At 28.2% G+C, this 22,478-nt stretch overlaps 1 protein-coding gene across 1 annotated transcript in view; it reads left to right on the forward strand.

Moving 5' to 3' along the window:
* LOC123291700 (major facilitator superfamily domain-containing protein 1-like) overlaps window positions 1–20,210 on the forward strand; it is a 40,293-nt gene extending 20,083 nt beyond the window's left edge. The window contains exons 3-10 of the mRNA XM_044872080.1: window positions 2,200–2,325; window positions 3,524–3,729; window positions 4,871–5,078; window positions 5,891–6,104; window positions 6,608–6,705; window positions 7,007–7,222; window positions 8,493–8,625; window positions 16,960–20,210. Coding sequence (XP_044728015.1) covers window positions 2,200–2,325; window positions 3,524–3,729; window positions 4,871–5,078; window positions 5,891–6,104; window positions 6,608–6,705; window positions 7,007–7,222; window positions 8,493–8,625; window positions 16,960–17,016 — 1,258 coding nt within the window. The 3' untranslated portion in view covers window positions 17,017–20,210. The remainder of the gene's footprint in view (window positions 1–2,199; window positions 2,326–3,523; window positions 3,730–4,870; window positions 5,079–5,890; window positions 6,105–6,607; window positions 6,706–7,006; window positions 7,223–8,492; window positions 8,626–16,959) is intronic.
* The last annotated feature ends 2,268 nt before the right edge of the window (window positions 20,211–22,478 follow it).

Below are 22,478 nucleotides of genomic sequence, written 5' to 3' on the forward strand. Positions count from 1 at the left end.
TTAACGAAAGAAGAAACTTTAAAAATAACTCGGTGTATTGATAATATATAAATATTCGTTAGTCATTAATACACAGAGTTTTTAAAAAAGTTTCCACCCTAATATTTCAAAAATTGAATGGAGAATAAAATAATAGTAAAATGCGTGTTTGCCTTTGAATGGAAGTACAAAGTGGGAGCATTGTGGGAAGAATAATTAAAATTCTCTTTTGTGTTAAAGTTAAAAAAAAAAAAAACTTTATGATATAGCAAAAGTTGATCTATATTTGTCTATAAAATTATTTTCATGGGGTTTCCATATCAAAATTTCATGATTCTCGACTCAGCGGTTTCAGCTGTGAGTTGGTCGATCAATCAGTCAGTTTCTTTTATATATATATATATATATATATATATATATATATATATATATATATATATATATATATATATATATATATATATATATGACTTTTTGATCTGTTCTTCGTCTTTGACAAAGGTGGTCACATTTTTTAAACCTCCTCGCTGTATATATATATATATATATATATATATATATATATATATATATAGATTATAAAAAAACTTTAATATAAGTAATCCTGTATCCGAGCACCTTCTTCAAAATCATTATTTACCGATTACCTTTTTTTTTTTGTAGAAATTTAATTTTACCTAGGCGCCCGACTTTTTTTAACTACGAAAATTGTAACCGGTAAAGTGCCTTTCACGCGGCTCGGAAAATTTTTAATCGAACACACAAGCTTTACTTTTACGGATACTTGTTTTTTGTTATCCAAATAGGAAAATAATTGAATAATTAAGTTTTAGATTTAGAAAACTATGGGGGGGGGGGGGTGTGCTGGGAAGTTCAAAGGCAAAGAAACTTCAAAGGCAAAGCGATTCCTTATTGAATCTCCTCCAAACTGAATAGATTTTTTCGAATCATAGCTAAAAACACTCCCGATCAAGGTTAACTTTCTAACAAAAAAACTAAATTAAAATCGGTTCATTCGTTTGGGAAGTACGATGCCTTAGACAGACACACATATACAAATATTTTTTAAACACATAACACCCCTCCGTTTGCGGCGTCCGTAGGTTCCGAATACGCTATTTCCTGAGTATCGCTTAATTAATACCCTATTACAGTGCAACCTCGATATAACGAATCTGAAGGGAACCAGTAAATATTCGTTATATCAAGTAATTCGTTAAACTGAGGTTTGTTATATTGAGGTTAAGTTGGTCTAAAATTCGTTATAAAGAGGAAAAAAGTGTCGGAACCTCTCGCGACATGAATTACATACTATGGAGTATACTAACTGTCATATATTGGTGGGACTTTATACGTTATATAAAGGTTTTGAATTGACGAATTTCGTTATTTAGAGGTATTTAAATTTTTTATGTAGTTGAAAATTCGTTATAAAGAGGCTGTTCGCAAAAAATATTCGTAATGTAGAGGTATATTTTATATTGACTCTTATGGACAATTCAAGGGGATTGCGAAAAATTTGTTAAATCGAGGAATTCGTTATATTGAGGTTCGTTATATTAAGGTTGCACTGTATTATATTGTCGTATAAAACAATTTTCATTTTTAAATTTGAATATCTTTCTGTTAAAATTCCTGAGATTGGGCAAACTTAGATTACACATATTTAGGACCAAATGAAGGTATTAAAACGATTTCTAGCTGGCTGAAAATTAGTTTCTCAAAACGCTTTTTATGGAATCTATTTGATTAGCTTAAGAATGAAATTTACGTAATTGTTATTTAGGCAATTATGTAACTGTAAACATACCTTTCATAGAGGTTTTTGTACGAAATAAATTAAACGTTTGAAAATTTTTTTGGATGGAAAAAATTTATCTCAACTGACTGAAAAAAAGAAATGATATATTCTTTTTAAATTCATTTACTACCAGTTAGGACGCACTACGCTAGCTTTGTAGCTTGTCTACATTTATTGGCTGATGATACGGGATCCCCCACTCCGCCATTTTGTTTCTAATAATATTTAGGAGTTAGAAAAATTTACTCCATAACATACGCCATAATATTCCGCCATTAAATGACTGATTATAACATACGCCATAATATTCCGGCATTAAATGACTGATTACAATTGTTTTTTTCTAAAGCGAAGTTAAAAATTCTAATATGTGTGTAAATTATTCTCATTTTAATCAAAATCATTTTAATTTGTTTCAGTGTATTTGGAGTTCGAAATGGTTCCAATATTTATATGCTTATTGTAATGATTGGTCAGATAATATTTGCAAGTGCTGGATTTTATGACATGTATTGGTTGATGATTCTTGGACGTTTAATTTTTGGGTAAAATAGAATGTCTTAAAGTTTTATCTATCATTTGAAAAATTGATTATGCTTAAAAATAAACTAACCGCGACATCCTTTAGAAATGATATCGTAAATCAATGTAATGATATCGCGATTTCATGACACCATCGGGAACACAATATTTAACAATTATTTTGATAAAAATATGTTTAAAATTTAAGTGACCAGAAAAATTCGTGCCCCTAAAAATAACATCATCGCAGAATTGGGTTGTTGAATTATAATTTCAAATATAATTTTCAAAGCTAGGAAAACATTTTTAAAAACTATGTTTATTTGTAATATATTAAGAAATTTACAAATCTTAACTAAGTAATTAAATACTCAATATACACCATGTTAGAAAGCGATTTAACACACCGTTTATGAGATATTATTAAAATTGACATATTTTACACGAACATCACGAGAGAAGCGTGGGGAAATATATACTGCTGCAATTATTAAAGGAACATTATTTTTACACAAAATCTTACCTAAATTTCAAACCGATGTATCTCCGCAAAAAATCATCGAATTCGGAACCTTAATAGCTCATTTGAAAGCTTGCACCTACTAGTTTTGGAATCTATCGGTAAATTTGCATGTAGGGTTGTCATCAATGTTTTCCCTAAATTTTATATAAAGTTTAGAAGCGTTCCAAAATTTTAAAAATTTATTTTATAACAAATTTGTTTTAACCACAGGAAAGCTTTTATGTACGAACTTTTTTGTACGAAGTGTTTACACCCTAATAAACAATTGTGGAAAATTTCAAAGATGCATTAATTTTTTTCTTTTAGATTATTAGTTTAATGATACTATAAGGTAAATCATTTACAATTTTTTTCAGTGTACGTTTAAGACATAATTCTAGCTACTGAAAAAAATTTTTTTTTTTGAGATCAATTGTGTCAATTTTTCACAAACTATCAATTTCCGATATTATTGAACAGAGACACTCATAAGAGCCCATGTAATTTTAATTAATTATATCTCTTAAACGGTGTGGTAAAAATCTGATTTTTGATTCTTTACTAATGTAATCATGATCTTTTAAATAAATTTTAAAAATAGTTGTTAGCTGTGAACCTGGACACTGCTATACTTCCTTAAAGCACTAACCAGATTATTAGTTATGAGAAACTAAATGCTACCTTAAGCTAATAACACAATTCATAATAAATATTTTTAGGATCGGAGCGGAGTCATTAGCCGTAGCACAAAATAATTATGCAGTAGTGTGGTTTCGAGGAAAAGAATTAAACATGGTGTTTGGTATACAATTAAGTTTTGCTCGAATTGGATCCACTGTTAATTTTTGGATTATGGAACCAATTTATACATATGTGAATCAATTTTATTTTGGCCCTGAGTGTATTGGTGTAGTTTTATTTATTGGTATGTTTTCATAAAAGTATAAAATTTGTTAGAGGAGAGGGCTTTTTGTAATTTTGATATATGATTTTATCATTTGATATATTGTTTTTATTCATATGAATAAGAAAAAACTAAGTAGTAGCTTCAAGTTGCCTAAAGTCATTTCACCCCTTCTCTAAAATTCTAAGAAGCAGCCATTCAGAATATGTTAATCATTTTATCAATTTTTCTATACCAAAAATATATAGGACGTCATAAAGATACCGACAAACTTTTAGGGGTGGTATAATCATTTCACCCCTTCTCTAAAATTCATAGAAGCAGCCATTCAGAATATGTTAATCATTTTATCAATTTTTCTATACCAAAAATATATAGGACGTCATAAAGATACCGACAAACTAAAAAAAGTTATTAAAATTAAAAACGATAATTAACGAAGCCCTAATTCGTTAATTGTTCGTCAGATCGAAAACTTTTCATCTTCGAATTCCATTCCCTATCCACCATTTCTGCTGTCCATTACTTTCGGGATACCTGTTTATTCAGCCAGGGAAATTTAGCGCATGGAGAATTAACAGTTTTATAATTTATGGTATTTCCAGCATGAATGCACTTGTCGAAAGATTTGGCTATTTTTTTTTTCACAATCTCAAAACAATGTTAACTGTGAAATCCGGAGTTTCAGAATTTTTTGTCGTTTAGATCGCGAGATAATCAGCTGCAAATTTCGCGATTTCTAGCGTCAAAGCATGTAAAACTGTCCTCTCCTAAAAAAAAAAAGGAGATTTGAAAGTAATGTTTTTAAAACATAAACAATTTTTTAAAATAGCACCACGTCGTTTTGTTTTCGAGATATTAATTTTGACGTAAACTGTCAAAATTGGGAACTTAGGCATTAATTATCTCGTGTTTTAAACGGTCAAAATTTCTGAAACTTTGGATTTAATAGTAAGCTCTATTCTTAGCCTGTGGAAAAAAAATTCGTTAAATTCAGTAGAAAAGTTGGTTTTAGCATATGAATCGCAAATACCATGCTGGAAATACCTTAACGGAAAAATATTCAACGATAAATGATTGACATATTCTTTTGCTTTAATTTAATCATGATGAGCCCTCTTCAAAGAAACTAATTTAAATAAAATATTATTATTTTTTTCAGCTGGATTAACGTGTGTTTTTAGTTTGATATGTTCATTAATATTAGGTTGTATGGATAAAAGAGCTGCACGTATTTTACATAGAGACGAAAATAATACAGAAGTTGTTCGATTAACAGATATCGTAGATTTTAAACCGTCATTCTGGATAATTACTATCATTGTTGTTGCATACTATGTTGCTATTTTTCCATTTATCGCATTAGGAAAGTAAGTTACAATCTTATATATTTAAACGAGCAATTCTTGTATATATATATATATATCAACGATCTTGGAAATGGCTCCAACGATTTTCATGAAAATGAGTATGTAGGGGTTTTTTGGGGGCGATAAGTCGATCTAACAAGGTTTTATTTTAAAAAAAACGTCGTTTTATCCGTCTTTTCATGAAAAACTGAAACCGGCAATGCAAATTATAACTCTTCCTGACATCTATTGGTGTATATCTTGGTTAATGAAATACAATGCAAATTATAACTCTTCCTGGCATCTATTGGTGTATATCGTAGTTAATGAAATAAAATACCGGGACATTCAAATTGGTATTTGTGTGGAGACATTTAAAACGGTCTTCTATTAGTGATAAAATTTGTGTCTTTTTAAGAATACCGAGCAAAGCTCGGTCATCCAGATATTAAAATATTATTCATTCAACATCTCATCTACTTACCAGCTAAGTTTATTTTGTCCTGAGACGATATTCGCAAAGCAAAATATTTGCTAATAAAATACGCACGGAATACTGGTTTACTGACAATAGTTAAGATCTACTGATAATGAGAGTGCCAAAGTAGTAAACAATAGACAAATGATGAATAGGGGATGGAATTATAAGACGAAAAGTTCTTTGCCGTTTTTCGATCTGTCTCATCCGTTAACGAGTTAGGGCTTCTATAATTACCGTTTTAATTTTAAGCACTTCACGACTAACACTATGAAAAGAAAAATGAAAGTTTGAAAACAATAAAGAATAAAATAACTTAAATTTGATAAATTTTAATTTTTTTGTTTTGTTTTAGAGGATTCTTTATGTCAAAATTCAATTTAACTGCACATGAAGCCAACAACGTAAACAGTATTGTATATTCGATATCCGCTATAGCATCACCAGTATTAGGTTTATTAATCGATAAAACTGGCCGTAATATTATTTGGGTTATATTATCGATTTTATTTACAATTGCAGCACATGCTATTTTAACATTTACCGATTTATATCCGTATATAGGCATGGTACGTAAATACAAGTCTATTCTTAAATCTAATCATTTTATTTTTAACTGATAATGATTTTCTAGAGGGTGCCGCCTCATTTAATCTATCATTTCCATTATTTTGTCATGGGAACCTCCAATTAAAAAAATGATATTATAGTACAACTAATAAGCTGGGATGCATAGGAAAAGTGGGGAAACAGCACCGATTTGAATACAACTTTTTGTACCGAGTTTATAGGACCCCAAGGAACATTCAGCCAACTTAACCTAGTCAGAAAACGGCGTAGGGCCCCAGCGGGGACAGATATGGCCCAAATTTTAATATGGCCCACCCTGTATACATGGCCATTTTAATCTGTGCATCTGATGCATAGATTAAAATGGCCCAGTCTATACGAAATATAAAAATTCACTAAGAAACAGAACTAGCTCTTCATATTTATCAATATATGCGGATATTAATATTACTGTATAAATATTTTTTTTAACTGTTTAAAAAATTCATTTGTATTTTTTAAGGTAATGATGGGTCTTGCTTATTCATTATGTGCTAGCGGATTATGGCCTTTAGTTGCTTTGGTTATACCAGAATATCAATTAGGAACAGCATATGGAATGTAAGTACAATATTACCTTTTAAGAACTATAACGTAGGTATGTACGTGTTACCTACGTAACAAAGATAAGATTTACCATTTATCTAAATTTTATTTGTTTCCGACCTTATTAACAATTAACACAATTAACAATAGCGATACACACATATACCCCACTAAATGTAAAATTATCAAAGATAATATTTATGAGAACTCACGACACATTATATGTTCGTGTCCGAGTTAAAAAGAGGTTAACGTTTTAATTTTTTTAAAATTACCATAATATAAATTTTTATACTTTATATAACTTCAATTTCAGATGTCAATCAATTGAAAACTTGGGTCTTGCTGTAGTATCAATTATTACTGGAATTATTGTTGATGCTGGTGGTTATTATTGGGTAGAAATGTTTTTCATGGGAGCTTTAACACTTGCACTTTTTAGTACCATTTTAGTATGGATTATAGATAGTCGAGCTTATGGTGTTATGAATATGACCCCATATGAACGAGATATTCACGATTGTAATCGACAGTAAGTAGTTTTTTTTTTTAGTTTATTATAGTTATAGTTTATAGTTTAGTTTATAAAAGCATTTATCTTAATTTATTTACTTTCAACTTTATGAAGCGAGCCTCCCAGTCGCTGTACTGTGTATCTACCGGACCAATAGCCTTGTCGATTAAAAAAATTTTAATGAATAATGTTTAAAAAAACATTCTTTAAGTTTAATACGTAACGCCGTGTTTTTCTTAAATACACAATCAAATATTTAAAGAAACAAAATTTTTACACGAAATTTTACCTAAATTTTAAACAGGTGTATCTATGTGAAAAATCATCGAACTTTGTTTATTTATCTTGAAAATGAGCTAAAAAAATTCTCGTACGAGCTTTCTGGATCAACATATTTGCTGTCCAAGTAAAATTGACACTTCTGGATACAAAATTCTGTATCTTCTGAAATTTTTCTCATATCGTACGAAAACTTAAATTTCTTTCTGTTAAGCCCTGGTATATTGTTTTGCTCTTATCACTCTCCCACTTTTCGTTTTTAAAACATACCAAAAAACAAAATTTTTCCATATTTTGGACGTTTTTTCATCTGGGCACCATTTTATAAATAAAGGCGTTATCTAAAATATTATTATGCTCATTAGAAAATTTATACTTTCTAATTTTGGAATCTATTGCTCCACAAATTTTCCACTCCCTACCGCTTTGTACTAAGGATTGAAGATACTAGAATAGAATTTCAGGAGAAACAGGATTTTAAATTCAAAAGTGTCAATTTTGCTAAGAAAGCAAATATCTTGGTTCAAAAAGTTCATACGGAATTTTTTATAGCTCATTTTCAAGAGAAATAAACAAGCTTTGGATTGTTCATAACAAATTCGTAGTAAAATAATTTTTAAAATTTTAATAAGCTTCTAAAATTCATATACTATTTAGGGATAACATTTCTCGCTTTTTCAACCCTTCGATCAAAACAGCAATTTTCAGCCACATAAATAAATGCAACGAAGTTAACACGTGTCTTTTCACGGCGACGAAAAAGTTAAAACTGAAAAAACTCGTGGACCAGCTCACATTTTATTTTGTAATAAAGGAATAATCGGGGAATTTAATTTTTTTTAAATACCAAGAATGAAATGAATTTTAAACGTTGCAATAATGAGTTATTTTTCAAAGTTTAAACATTAAATTACTTTCACTAAAAATTTAAATACCTTCATAATTTTGTGCCGTATATCTTTGAATGTATGTTTGAAACATATCTCATAACATAAATTGTTGTTTAAAGGGCTGCGGAAATATTGGAACGTGAAAAGTTACTGTCATCAAGCCGTAGCCAAATTGGTCCAAATGATTTACTACAACCAACAAATTCTGAATTTCATATACGAAATCGTTATTTATCACGAATAGGTGCCTCTGTAAGTCATTAAAAAATAATTTAGCCGAAGGTTTAGTTGGAATTTAATTTTAATATTTAAAATTATAAAAATTAAAAAAAACTTGCATGTTTTATCTATGTGTGTGTGTATGTCGTCGTTTTTTATGTGGGGAATAGCATAATAAAGCCAGTTTTACGAACCTAGTAAGAAGAATTTTTGTGGAAAGTATTAATCAGAATGTTAAATAATAATAATGTGATATTTTTACAAAAAATATAATAATGATAAATGTGATGTTAAAACTGGCTATATTTTATATAAAATATAAAACACATCAGTATTTTAGGTAGACTAACAGTGGTTTGCAAAGATTTTATTTATTAAATCTACAACAAACAAAAATATATAATCATCAATCTATGCATCTCAGAATCCATCGATAATGCAAACAAATGATAAACAAAAAAATTTATTGTTTGTAACTTATACAAAAATAAACTCATAGAGAATTCGAGAACTTGCAGTTTATTATAATTTTTCTTTAAATTTAATAATTAGAGATAATAAAACTTAATTTTTAACACTTTGCCTTTTCTGGTGAATTTTCTATGGTAAAAAATTGCCAAATTTATAAAAACAGACGTTGTTGAATTTTTTGGGTTATTAATATTGATGAAAAATTTTCACATTTTGCCGCTCCTCCTATAGTACAGACATTTCCATTAAAAAAAATTAACCCGAGACTCAAGCTCATAATGGTATCGTACGTAATTCGTACCTTTCGCGATCGAAGGTATCCTACGACAATTTAAAAAAAGTAATTTCCTCGTTAAAAGTTGCCCTACAACCTGCATAATATACAATTGCATAATTATTAATCTCGTAGTAGATGCATGATGAAACCTTGAAACTCGCGAAAAAGTGTCTTTTTTCGTAAAGTTTCCATCAGATTTGATTTCAGCTGGTCTCATTTTTTCGTTTTTTAGCGCTACAACCCTTTATTTTTTGAAACTAAAAAAACAAAAGATAAAAAAAACGAAGGCATAATGCTAAAAAAAACGTTACCTAAATTTTTTTAGTGCGGATTCTCTGATTTTTAATGACTGTATTTTATTACTATTTTACCATAATTTAAAATCGTAATTAATTATTGTTTTTTTTTTTTTTTTTTTTTTTTTAAATTTTTGTTTGCTTCACAAATTGATCTCTTAATTGATTTGGAGATGAGCAAAATTTATTCTGTTCTTAAAATTTAACTGAAGGTAATGCGGGAATAAATACGACATGAAATTATTTTACTTTTTTACGAATCCCGCGCATATAATAAATACAGTAAACCCGCTATAATCCGATCCCTGTCCGGCATATTTGAACTGGCTTTAAATGACTTTGATAAATAGACACCACCTTACAAAACGTTTTCCGAATTACCTCGAATCCACTATAATTAAAATAGTAAATTGCGCTTGTTACTATTTCTGACAACGGACTTTCTGTATTGTTTACATATCTCAGTACCAATAATTAAACAAGATATCATCATATGTCACAAATTTACTTTAAAAAAAGTATTAACAGGCTTATAACATGAAAGAATCATAAATTCACACTCGTATTAACTAACTATGAGCAAAATAAACGAAGATTGAATATTTGGACGTAAAAAAGTGATAAAAAACATATACTAAGATTTGTAATATAAGTCAATATAAATTACTGGATTCTGCTTACGATGATTAATTATAATCGAAAATATTAACATTTTTCTAATGAAATTAAAGTGAATAAACAAAATGTGATAGTCACCAAATTCAACCAAGGTTAAAGACACATAGGCGCTTATTCACCTCAAGTGTGTGTCTAAATAAAAATTTTTATGCAATAATAGGTTAGGTTAGGTCATATTGGCTGTCCACGAGAGACACACTTAGGTCATAGGGCCCATTTTGATACCATATATGTGTTACCACCTTTTATGTTGATAATTTCATTTATCAGCTCCTAAAATATATTGAGAGGCAGAGTACACCTCCTCATGCATATACCAAACACTAAACCAGCTCATCACAACCATTAATTAAATTAATTTTTTGTTCTGACACTGGGAATCGAAACCGCTACCTGAGGCATGCAGCATACAAAATTTGCAGTAGTAAGCATTCGAATCTTTCTCTTATCTTTAATTTAACTTAATTATGTTTAAAATAGCGAACAATGCCCAAGAGGCGTTGAAATCACAACGAATTCTTCAATTCAATATTTTTGTATAGTTAAATTATGATAATGAATAAGTTATTGATATTGCAGGACAAGGCTGTCTCTTTATGTTAAATATTTAAGTTTACAAACCACTGTAATAGCCCAATTAAATCAATTTTAAAAAATTGTTCAAATTTTAACTGAATAATTGTTATTAGAAAAATATAAGATCAATAAATAAAAGAAATGTATGATTATAACATATATAATTAGTTTTCTCTTAAGAGTGCCTGAACTTTAAAATTGGACAAGTTGTATTTGATATACCTTTTTTTTTTATACACCAACTAAATGGCAACCGTACTTTCTCTGCGGAGCCCGATGTAATTAATCTTGGAAAAATCATAATGTAACATTACACTCAATGATGAACAACGCATGAAAATTTTTGAAATTTTTAGAAGAACGAGTGTTTAATTCGAGCTACTTATTATGTTAAACTTTTTTTTCGAGTTCATGTATTTGTCAAGTAAAAGAAAACACACGGTATATTACAATAAATTAATGTGATCCTCTTATGAAATGCCGATTGTTAAAGCTTTGACATCTTCGAATCCGATAATCAAAAACTTTAGGAATATTTGTTGAATATCAGTTAAAGTGAAGTTGATAAAGTTGAATAAGAATTTAGTACTCTGTTAGCATAAACTTGGGCAAAAGCAAAACGTAAAAATTGTAATCATATCGATACACGATTACATAGTTTTTGGATGGATTTAATTGCTACTTGTGAATCAAAATATCAAAATTTATGAAAGAAGTCTAATTGCTCAAAAAATTATTTATGATTCCGTGTTGAGAATTGAGAAAATTCAAGTTACTATAGAACTAATATTATCAGTTAAAAATTATTTTTCTTGATATAAAGCTTTTTGAGCTAAATCGGTAGCACCCTGTTTGATCAAAACTGTTTTATAATCAACTGGTTCAGTTTATAATCGCCAACGTCATTGAATCGTGAGGTCTGATCGAATCCGTAGCTGTAATCGAGTAACCTAGATTAGGTTAGATTGTCGTGTTCAGCCAAACCTAAGTTCGGTAGTGTCAACATTCACTTACAATAGGTCTGTGGCTATAACGTATTTTTGCCCAGCAGCGAAACTGGTCTTCTCATTTGGTTGGTACTATATATCACACAAAATGCCATGAAATACTCTTTCAAATGGGAAGAATATTCAAGGATATTTATATACAGCTTGTTCTACTCAAGTTTAAAGTTCGGACACTCGAAAATGAAAATTTTTTGTAAAATAAAAATAGCACGTATTTATTTTGAAGTACCATAATGTACTTCAAAGAGTACATTAAGAGTACTGTTGCTATTAGTAAAACATAAAATTGATCTGATATTTCTCACTCTTACAGTGACCAAAAGATTTTTCCTTTTTTGATTAATTAATTATTTTATAAAACTTTTGTTTTAAATATAATCGATGTATTAAAAAAACATTGGGATAAGCATTTTTCAATAAGATAATAATATAATTAAAGCAAGTGAAAACAAACAATTGATTGAGTTAATTGTTGAAATACTATGTAGAGACAATGTTGATTACGCAATAGTTTGTTTTTACCTCATATAGGTAAAGAAAGATAGCCACTCTTACACACAAAATAATAAAAGTATCTCTATTCTAACTTCCTCAGTGGATATAGTATATGTTATAAATAAACAAACACATACATAATATATGTAACGTATAAATTTAAAATATATACAACACTGTATATATTCTATATAATGTTTCTAACTTAAGTTGTGCCCTCACGGGTAAACAGAGATGTTTACAAAAAAATGTTTCAAACAAAAGTTCTTTATTTTTTTATAAGGAAAATTTTTTACATTTAACTTTTGTTCTATCTCTAACGGTTTACAAAATGACCCAACCTAACTTTGTCATTTACGAATTCGACCTCGCTTTTTACGTCGTCAGCACGCTATAAAATTTCAGATTGATATCTCTTTTCGTTTTTGAGTTATCGTGTTGACAGACGAATAAAGTAACAAACAATTTTTTTTCCGTGAAAATTAATAAATACGGAAAAATGTTTCTTACGTAAGTTGCTTATAAAGAATAACGTTCTAATATAAATTTATCTCTAAATGTATATTTATATCTATTATATTTATTTATCTAAGAATGTATTCTGCCATTTCATTTTTATACAATGTTTATATGAATTATATCAAGGTATATTAAATTTAGTCCCAAGTTTGTAATGCTTAGAATTATTGATGGTACTAACAAAATTTTGGTATACGTTTTAATAAAATCACTTTATTAATCGATTTCATTTGACCGTCCGTCATTACGTTAATTCAAAAACGAAAAAGATATCCAATTTAAGTTTTTATAACATGTTTAGGACCTAAAAAGTTACTTTCAGTTCGTAAGACCCATCTTTTAAACTGTAACGGATAGAATAAATGTTTAAACACAAAAAATGTTCTTTTTTAAAAACTTTTGTTTGAAACTTTTTTTCGTAAACATATTTTTTCCGTAGGGGTGCAAAACTAACACGATAGAAGGTTGAAACTTTGTGGGTAGATTCAAATAGTGAATTTATTGATTTTAATTTCATATCAAACCTATCGAATAACATTGAGGTAGTTCAAATAAAAAAATTGCGACTGGAAGGGTACCACTTTATTTTTCATAGATGTTTTTGTTTTTTAAACTTATCTAATTTATTAAAAAAATGCAAGGGTTGTATTTCAACACTTTCTATACAGGTCATTTTAACAATTATTTATTTTCATTTGTTTCTATTAAAATCTACCAATATATTATCATAAAATTAAATTTTTTTTGATGTGCTTATTCCAGTGATATAATATTATGAAAATTTTTTCTCGTACTATATTTTATATTTTAGTTGAGGTTTTAAATTTATGCTTTAAATTAATTTTTTTTTTTTTTTTGGATAACTAAAATGTATGATAAAAATATTATTAACAATTTGGATTTCTTATTAACAAAAACAGAAAAATATGTTATGTGTAGTTTGGATTTGTAAAATTTAATAATTTTGGTTTTTTTATGTTTGTGTTTTGTCCTAAGGCGTATTGTAGATTTTATATAAATTAAATCTTAACAAGGATATACAATTATTTAAGTATTTAGTTTAAATTTTATTGCATTATTATTTAGAGCTTATTTATTATCAGTATGTTTGTTAGGAGTAAATTATGAGTTGGTTTAATAGGGTATTCCACTATTTTTGAAAAAGTACTTCAAAATGTTGATTATGCTAATAAAAAGACACCAAAAATTTATTTCGGAAAAATACACACGCTTTCTTGCCAAAAACTTAAATTAAATTTTAAACCTTTTTTAAACTGTCAAAAACGCGGGCATCCAATTTCATGACGTAATATGGGTATCACTATACGAAATAACACAAATAAAATTGACAGATATATTCATAGACATCTGATTATAATAAATATGAATACTTATTATCTATGTATATATTATACCCAGCTGTCTACACTGAACTAACTGATGGTCTATGACTCATACCGCTATGACACCACAGCAGGGCTATCCCGCGTTTTAGGTCACGTGATATCCAGTTTAAAAATTACGATTTTTAATTTTAATATTTTAAAAGAAAAATATGCTTTTATGACTCGAAATCAGAATATTTAAGTATATTTTTACATAAATTTTAACTTTTTTCAAATTTCATGATTTATTTTTGACTAACGATAATACCTTATTGAAGAAAGTTTTCGGAAATATATTTCATTAATACACCCGCGCTTTTAATCAACATTACTTACACTACTAAAAGATAATTAATAGTTGAAGGTGCGTTAAAAAAATGAAAAAAATAAGAATCTAATATGTTTCAAATAAAAGTTAGCAAGGCGAATTCGTTTCCCGTCGCACACGATAATTAATATAATTAATATTTGTAATGGATTGATGTAGCGACGGGAAACGAATTCGCCTTGCTAACTTTTATTTGAAACATATAGAATCAATTGACAAAGTAGGAACAGAAGAGATCAGGTGAGACTATATCGGGTGTTTATATTGTTTGATCGATAGATGGAAGAATCATTAACATTGAGTTCAAATTAAAATTGTCCCCCTAAATCGAACAAAAGGAAAATTTTAGTAACGTACCTTATGCTTTAAGCTATCCGAGGAACGTCGATTTTTAAACCAAATTATTCTCATTTTTTTACAATGTCAGATCGATTGTCGCTTTTGTTGCAAGCCTCTCGGGTTGAGTAATAACGCTTCTTCCGCTCCTTCGTAAAGGATTCTAAATATAAACAAAGCTAGGATAAGAAATAAAATTTCCAATTTACTTTGCTAAGTCCACTTTTATTAATTTAATATTTTAATAATTTAAAAGTGGACTTAGCAAAGTAAATTGGAAATTTTATTTCTTATCCTAATTATGGAGTTCCACAAAGTAAAGCTCTCTACAATTAATTATAAACAAAACTACTCTAAATAAAATGGTCAACAGATTGGTCACAATTTACGCGGTAATTAAAGGAAGAATTATCAATAAACAAAAATATTTTTTTGTGTAATCTTAATTGTAAATTTTCAAATTAAATATTCTAGCAAATTTTTGGTACAAGGGAATACAATGTATTTAGTTATTAGTTTAGTGAAGAAGTGATTCTGCTGAAAACTGGCTATGATCAATAATAGATTGACTAACTTCAAAGTTTAAAAAATGAAATTACACTATAAACGAATTCATTTTCCTAACAAAACATTTTAGTAATTGATTAATATTTTAGTATTGTTTTAAAAATATTTTAATTAATATGTGCAGTGTCATTTGGCGCTTTTAATTTAAAAACGATTGTATTAAATATAGATTGACAATGTTGAGAAGAACGTGTTCTTCGCAAGTAGCTAAAAAAGTATTTATTCGTCATAATGCGATATTATAAGTCAGGAGTGACAACTTATTATGATTAATATGCTTAATGCAAGACTTTAAACGCAATATCCTCAAAATTCTTAATTTCATAATGGCTATAAAAGGTTAAAATGTTTTTCGAAAAACGAGAATGATCGTAAAATGCGTGTAAAGTCTTACATTTTAATTATTAAACATGATAAAGTCCGTATATAAATTCAAGTCTGACCGTGAGATACAAGTTATGATATAGGTCGGGTGTCTGAAAGAAACAACATAGGTGACTTATTTATAAGTGCGTACATTCTACAAAGTACTCCAGATAAATACAAACAAAAGAATGCCAGCGATTGTACATCGAATTTTACCAAAAAGCTCTTTGAATCAGCCAAATTAAAGAAAATAATTTACTACAATTTATGCAAAAAGAGTTTTTCTCTAAGTTAGATAATTTCGGAGATATTAATTATTATATCATAAGAGTTTCGCTTAAGCAATTAAAGTACGATAATTAATTTTTGGAGGATAAATTTCAGTAAATGTTATTTACTGCAACTTTGTACACTCACTGTCAAAAAAAGTGCCACAGTTAAAACATTCTAAGCGTACTCATCATATGTTATGTTATAATAGTAACACTTAGAATGTTTTAAAACGAGCATTTTTTGTGACATTGAGTATACGTTATAAAAATTTAAATTTGATTAGTATTCGTCGAGAAATTTTAAAATTCTAAATGTTACTAAACGAAACCATATACATCGATAATGGTACATCTGATCCAAAAGCTACAAAATAAATTTGGGGAAAATTCGATGTAGAATTGCTGGTATTCCTCTATCGGTAGTTATCAGGTATACTCTATGTACGTATGTGATGCCCGTAATTAAGTTTATAACTCAATTATAGGAGGGACAAGAACAGTATATTTATTCTCTATTATAAAAGCATTTTAGCAACAAGTTGTTACTCTCGGCATCTAAAATAAAATTAAAAACAAATTTTGTATGCATTATGATAATAGATCAATGTTAGCGGTCTATATTTAATATAGTGTCTGTGGGTTTAAATAACCTGGTATGTATTGAATAATTTTAGCTAAACTTATTCGTAGTTAAATATTTTAGGTATTTAGACGTGAATATTGCGCAACTAACAGGGTTAAACACAATTGAATTTTATTTAATTTATTTATGTATTTTCTTTTTTTTTTTTCAGTTACCATCTCACTATAATGTTAATCAAAAATATTTAGCGTATAGGGCGCTTCGATGATTAGATTATTAATAATTGTGTGTAACTTGTAATTAATATAAACATAATATCATTTTTTTTACATTAACAAAAAATTAGACAAAGATTTATATAGAATTAATTCGCTCAAGTGAAACAAGCACTCATTATATTATATTCAGTTATGCGCGCGAATTGTGTGAAAGTTGTTGCTGTGATTCTTTTTATTAATTATAACGTTGATGAAATTAAGGCAAGAGAGTATATTATTTAGACTAATAGATTTTTATAAAATAATATGTTGTAATATTTATTTAATTTAAGCAAAGACAATTAGGTTTGTACTAAGCAATACACTAAGAGAGAGAGTATGATTGAATATTGAATAGCCAACTAGCTTAATTAGCCGTTCAGTTAACAGCCTGATCTTTTTACTAAACGGCGAAATTAAAATAGCTTGAATGATATTCAGCCGTAACGTTTAATACAACATTTAATGAACTGGCTGGCTGATGCTTAGGCCATTCATACATACAATAGGGTGGCCATTTGACAAAAAAAAGAAATATCTGACATTAGAAAATGTATATTTACGTAATTTAAGATATGACATATTGTTATTTGGTCATCATGAGATCAACTAGCGTAACTTAATTACAGAGACACTGATTCAGAGTAGGTTTACAACTACATTTTTGAAATCCCTGACCACCAAAACGTGATTGATTCGTTTCTGTGTACTGAAATTTATGCCGTAAAAACCAGTGCTTAATAGTACCATACTTAAATCTAACTTTTTGTCTTTACACTCTTCCATTGTTCTTTTGTGTGTAAACGCAATCAAAGTGTGGGTTTCAAGCTGTTTGAATGGCTGATTATCGTTCAGGTCGCTATTTGAACGGCTCTGTTCAGTAAAAAGGCTAGGCTGTTAAATGAATGGCTAATTAAGTTAGTTGTCTGCGACATTATCGTGGAATATTACTTGATAATCAAGTTTATTCAAGAAGTATTAGGGAATTTTAAATACAATTGAATTTCATTCGTGTTAATTATTTTTATTTTTTCGGACATGTTATTATATGGGAATTCTCCAATGCAAATGAATCATGTACTCGTAGCCTGCAACTGTTTGTAACATGAATGAGCTTTTATTAAAGCAAAAAAAATTTTGTATTTTTCCTGTTTATTTCCGAATTATACTAAATATTCTATGGTCACCCATAAAAATTTTGTATAATCTTTTTTGTTTAGAATTGATGTATCAAATTTTTTTCCCAATCCCTATGATTGCTAAGGTAAATAGGAAAATAGTGTTTTCTTTTTGCGCACAGCGTTCATAAGCATCATTTTCAGGCTGGTCAACATCGAAATTGTTTTTTTTTTTGAAGTTCGAACAAAGAAAACATTATCATATTTACCATCTTCAAAGATGAGTTTATTTTAAAAATTTGTTTCCTATGAATTGTGTAAAAATATATTGTTCGGTTCATGTTTACGAGTTTGATTATTTTAGATTTTGTCTCGCTTTTATATTTACCAATAATTATTAATAAAATTGATTTTGGTTTTTACTTGATATCCATGATATGGTCACAAACTATCTATGGCAATAATAGTAACTGACAAATTTTTAGCATGTGTATGTATACCTTCACAATGCTTTTCAAGTTCCAAGTACATATCAAATAAATATACGTGTTCAAATAAATACAAAACTAAAAATACTTTTATTTAAACTTCTTTACATTTCCTTATTGTGGAGTATATAAACATGCTAAAAAACACTCAGCAGTGTAGAATATGGTCCAAAAATGAATAATTAGATAATAGGGTTATTATTTTTTATTGTTTACGCTTTGAGACTCTTAAACCGTATTTTGTTGCTTGGAATGTGATGTGCCTCTCATTTCGCCTTAAAGTTATTCAAGCTGTATATTGTATAACACTAAAACACAATATCCAATAAATCAATTAATTATTGGCCCAAGAAAATTTATGTTACCCTGCCACAAAGTCGTGATCATATGAGGGTTATAATCGTCATGGCCATATCAATTCTTATGTCATGAAAAGGATTTATAATCTGGTTAAACATAAACAGCGCCGCAAGTCGGTTTAAATTTTTTAATGAATTTGCAGAATTTTAGTTGGCGGAGAGTTTTAGTTTTATGGTTTTTCATCTTTTAAGTTATTCCGTTATAAAAAATAACAAATAAATGCCGATCAGGGTTGGTGCTCAAACATTTACAACTTTGCAGAAGGCTAGCATATCTTGATCCTTTTTGATTCTAGTTCTTGGTTTGTGATCTCCTTAATATCTAGACCACACAGTTTTTAAAGCGTACTTCAATATTGTATCCAATACATGTTAAGCTTCAAAAATTTTCTGTTGAATTCACCAATGACCAGGAAGTAATACAGGTTGGGTAACTTGAATTAAGGGGCATACATTTTCAATTTGTTTTTGCAAACGAATTACAACTCAAATTTCTCAGACTTAATATCAAATAAGCCCGTTATTGAATTATTGATATTTAGGTCACATTCTGTGCTGTTGAACGTATTGTTTAGTTCAATGTAAAGTAAAGCAATTTATGAAAATTTAACTATACATAACGTATTTTATCATGTAAAGCTGTTAAAAATTAACGTTAAAATATATTATTCTTTATCAAAATGTGTCAACTTATATATAACCTATGCCTATCGATCTATTCGAAAAGTTGAAAACAATTTTGAATTTTAGTATGAGATTTAAGAAGATGATATTACGAATTTTACTGAGTAATGAATATTATTTGTGAAAATGCTAAAGCATAAGGGAGTGCGTCTAGTATTGCAGAAATCAGAATAGAACTAATACCGACACTTGTTCGTTCCCAATACATCACGTAATTTTTTCAGTTATTACCACACGTTCCAAACTTCGTGAGTGGCTTCGTTTTGACGAGTCTACCATACAATAAATTGTGACGATTCTTAGAAATGCTGCGTTTTCGAGCTTGACGTCTCTAATCATGTCAACAACCCTGTATTGCTTATTTACGACCACATACTTTAAATATTTAGATAATTTTTGCCTGACAAATGTAATGCAGCGTTGGTTTAGTCCACCGCCCGTAACACGTCAATTTAACAGAGTATTGATTATCGATGAACAAATGATGTATTTTTGCGGAAACGTTTAGTAAATATATTCATAATTTGTCGAATGTGTTGCCCGAAAAATTTTTTTGCACCGTTTATGATTTAATTTGACATTTGCCAAAAATGTATGAAAGAAATTTGAAAAAATTCTCAATGATTTCGTTGTTAAATAAAAAACACTTCTTCACATTCTACGAATTTTCTTAACAAAAAACAGTTTTCGCATAAGCAATCAATGAAAATATCCGTTATTATTTGCTCAGATCTCAGAAAATTTTTTTCAGATAAAAGTTTCTTTTTCTCTCCACGAAAGATCTACAAAAAATATAAGGTTTCATTTGAAAAAATGAAGTTGGACAGCATTTAACCTAGAACATTTCCACCTAAAAATAAACATGCATTTCGAATTTATCGAGGCTTTCAATTTTCAGAATCAATTTTTTGTATCTGACTTTTTTTTTTTTTACAAATGTCAAGTTAAAAAAGGACACCCTGTAAATTGCATTAGGAATAAATAAAACTGCCGTGATTAAAAATATAAATATTTATTTTAAATTGCAAAGTATATTACATATTTATAAATTATTATAAACTACAGTCTGATAACACTATACAGAAAAGTTAACTATGTCGACGATCTCATTTCTAGTTCAAATTATTTAGCCAAATTGAAAAATATTATGAAATTGAAAGGCATTATTTTGCATGGTATAAAATCTAAACACTCATTTATATTTAATGATGAATCTATCTACCTATATATTTATACCCTTATATATTTTTATAAAAATAATTTCCAAAATGGTACAACAAATGTATTTGTTAAATATTATTTTTAAGTTTAATTATTGTGTAAAATGTATTGTATTTTATTATTAAATAAATATATTTTTTAATTTTATTTTGTTTTTTGCAATTATTTCTTAAAACGTACCGCTGTCGGATTCAGATGAAAGTACCTATCTCTAAAAGGTAGTTTAGAAATAAAGTTTTACGAAATATCACTATAATATTTTAATATTTTAATATATAAGTTGAAGGTAGTGTTCGAAAGAAAATTTTAGAAGCAAAATTGCAGTGAAATAAGTTAATAATCATGGAAGAGAGTAGAGGAAATGTGATTTTATTTCTTAAACTAAAAAGAGGTAATGTGAATTGAAAAAGTGTAAAAGTATATTAAAATCACGACAAAAATATAAACTTAAATATAAAGATGTGGTTTTACCAAGTGGGGAAATGGAAGGTGGTTACCATAGAGAGTTCTACAAGACATTTACAGGATCAACATCGACCAACACCATCAACATCGATAGGTCCTAGCAAGCCTATATTCACTATAAGGGGATGTTCAACCCTTCGAATATACCTGGTTATTTAAAAATTATTGTATTTTCTTAAATTATAAGGTTTAAACTGCACGAACACTCTCTTAAATGCATTCATATACTTAAGCAATGCTCTCTCAGTGCATGTGACCTTCTACCGCGTTTGGGGGAGTGTTAGACCCTTCGGATAGGTCTGGTCTTTTCAATATTGACTTAGAATGGTCATTTGAACACTCTGTGTAAATTTCAGCAAAATGAATGAGCAAACAGAAACCACTATCTATTCAAAATTATTTTCGCTGCTATAATCATTTAATACTTGACGCTACGGGTGTAATAAAATTATTTTAACTTTTTTACTAAAAAGATTTTTTTAATTTTTAATTTTTTTAACAATTTTTATACAGTACTGTTTTCATTTTAATAACTTTTAAAATGTTTTGACTAAATTATATCAATTTTATATCCTTTTTACTAAATAATCTTTTTACAATTTGACTTTGTAACTTTTTAATCGAAAAAATTTTTACCAGCAATATTTTACAGTATTGTTTTATTTTTTTTAATAACTTTTAAATCCTTTTTTGACCAAATTTATATATTTTTTATTTTTATCATTAATGTTGCTGTATATTTTATTCGAATTTTTGTACATAACTGTTTTTAATCATACGCAGATCATACAACTTATACAATAAACAACATTGTTTTTGTTTTTTTATACATTTTTTAGTATAAATACGATGAATCTGTTGTACATATTCACAGTTGAAAATGTAGTGAAATCCGAAACATATCTTATAAAATTATAATAAAGTGGTTAAGCAAAAAATAAGTGTTTTTAAATTTATTTAATGACATAATATATTCAATATATTAGTGTAAACTCAAAAACTGATAGTTTTAGGAATGACTGAGGAGAAGGTGCTCATCAAAATTTTTAAAATTAATGAATATCAGCAGATGTTGAACTTATTTTGTAATGGATACTAAATTTGTATATTCATATATTAGATTCGAATGAGAAATAAA

This window comes from Chrysoperla carnea, chromosome 1 (genome assembly GCF_905475395.1).
Source record: "Chrysoperla carnea chromosome 1, inChrCarn1.1, whole genome shotgun sequence".
Classification (NCBI taxonomy): domain Eukaryota; kingdom Metazoa; phylum Arthropoda; class Insecta; order Neuroptera; family Chrysopidae; genus Chrysoperla; species Chrysoperla carnea.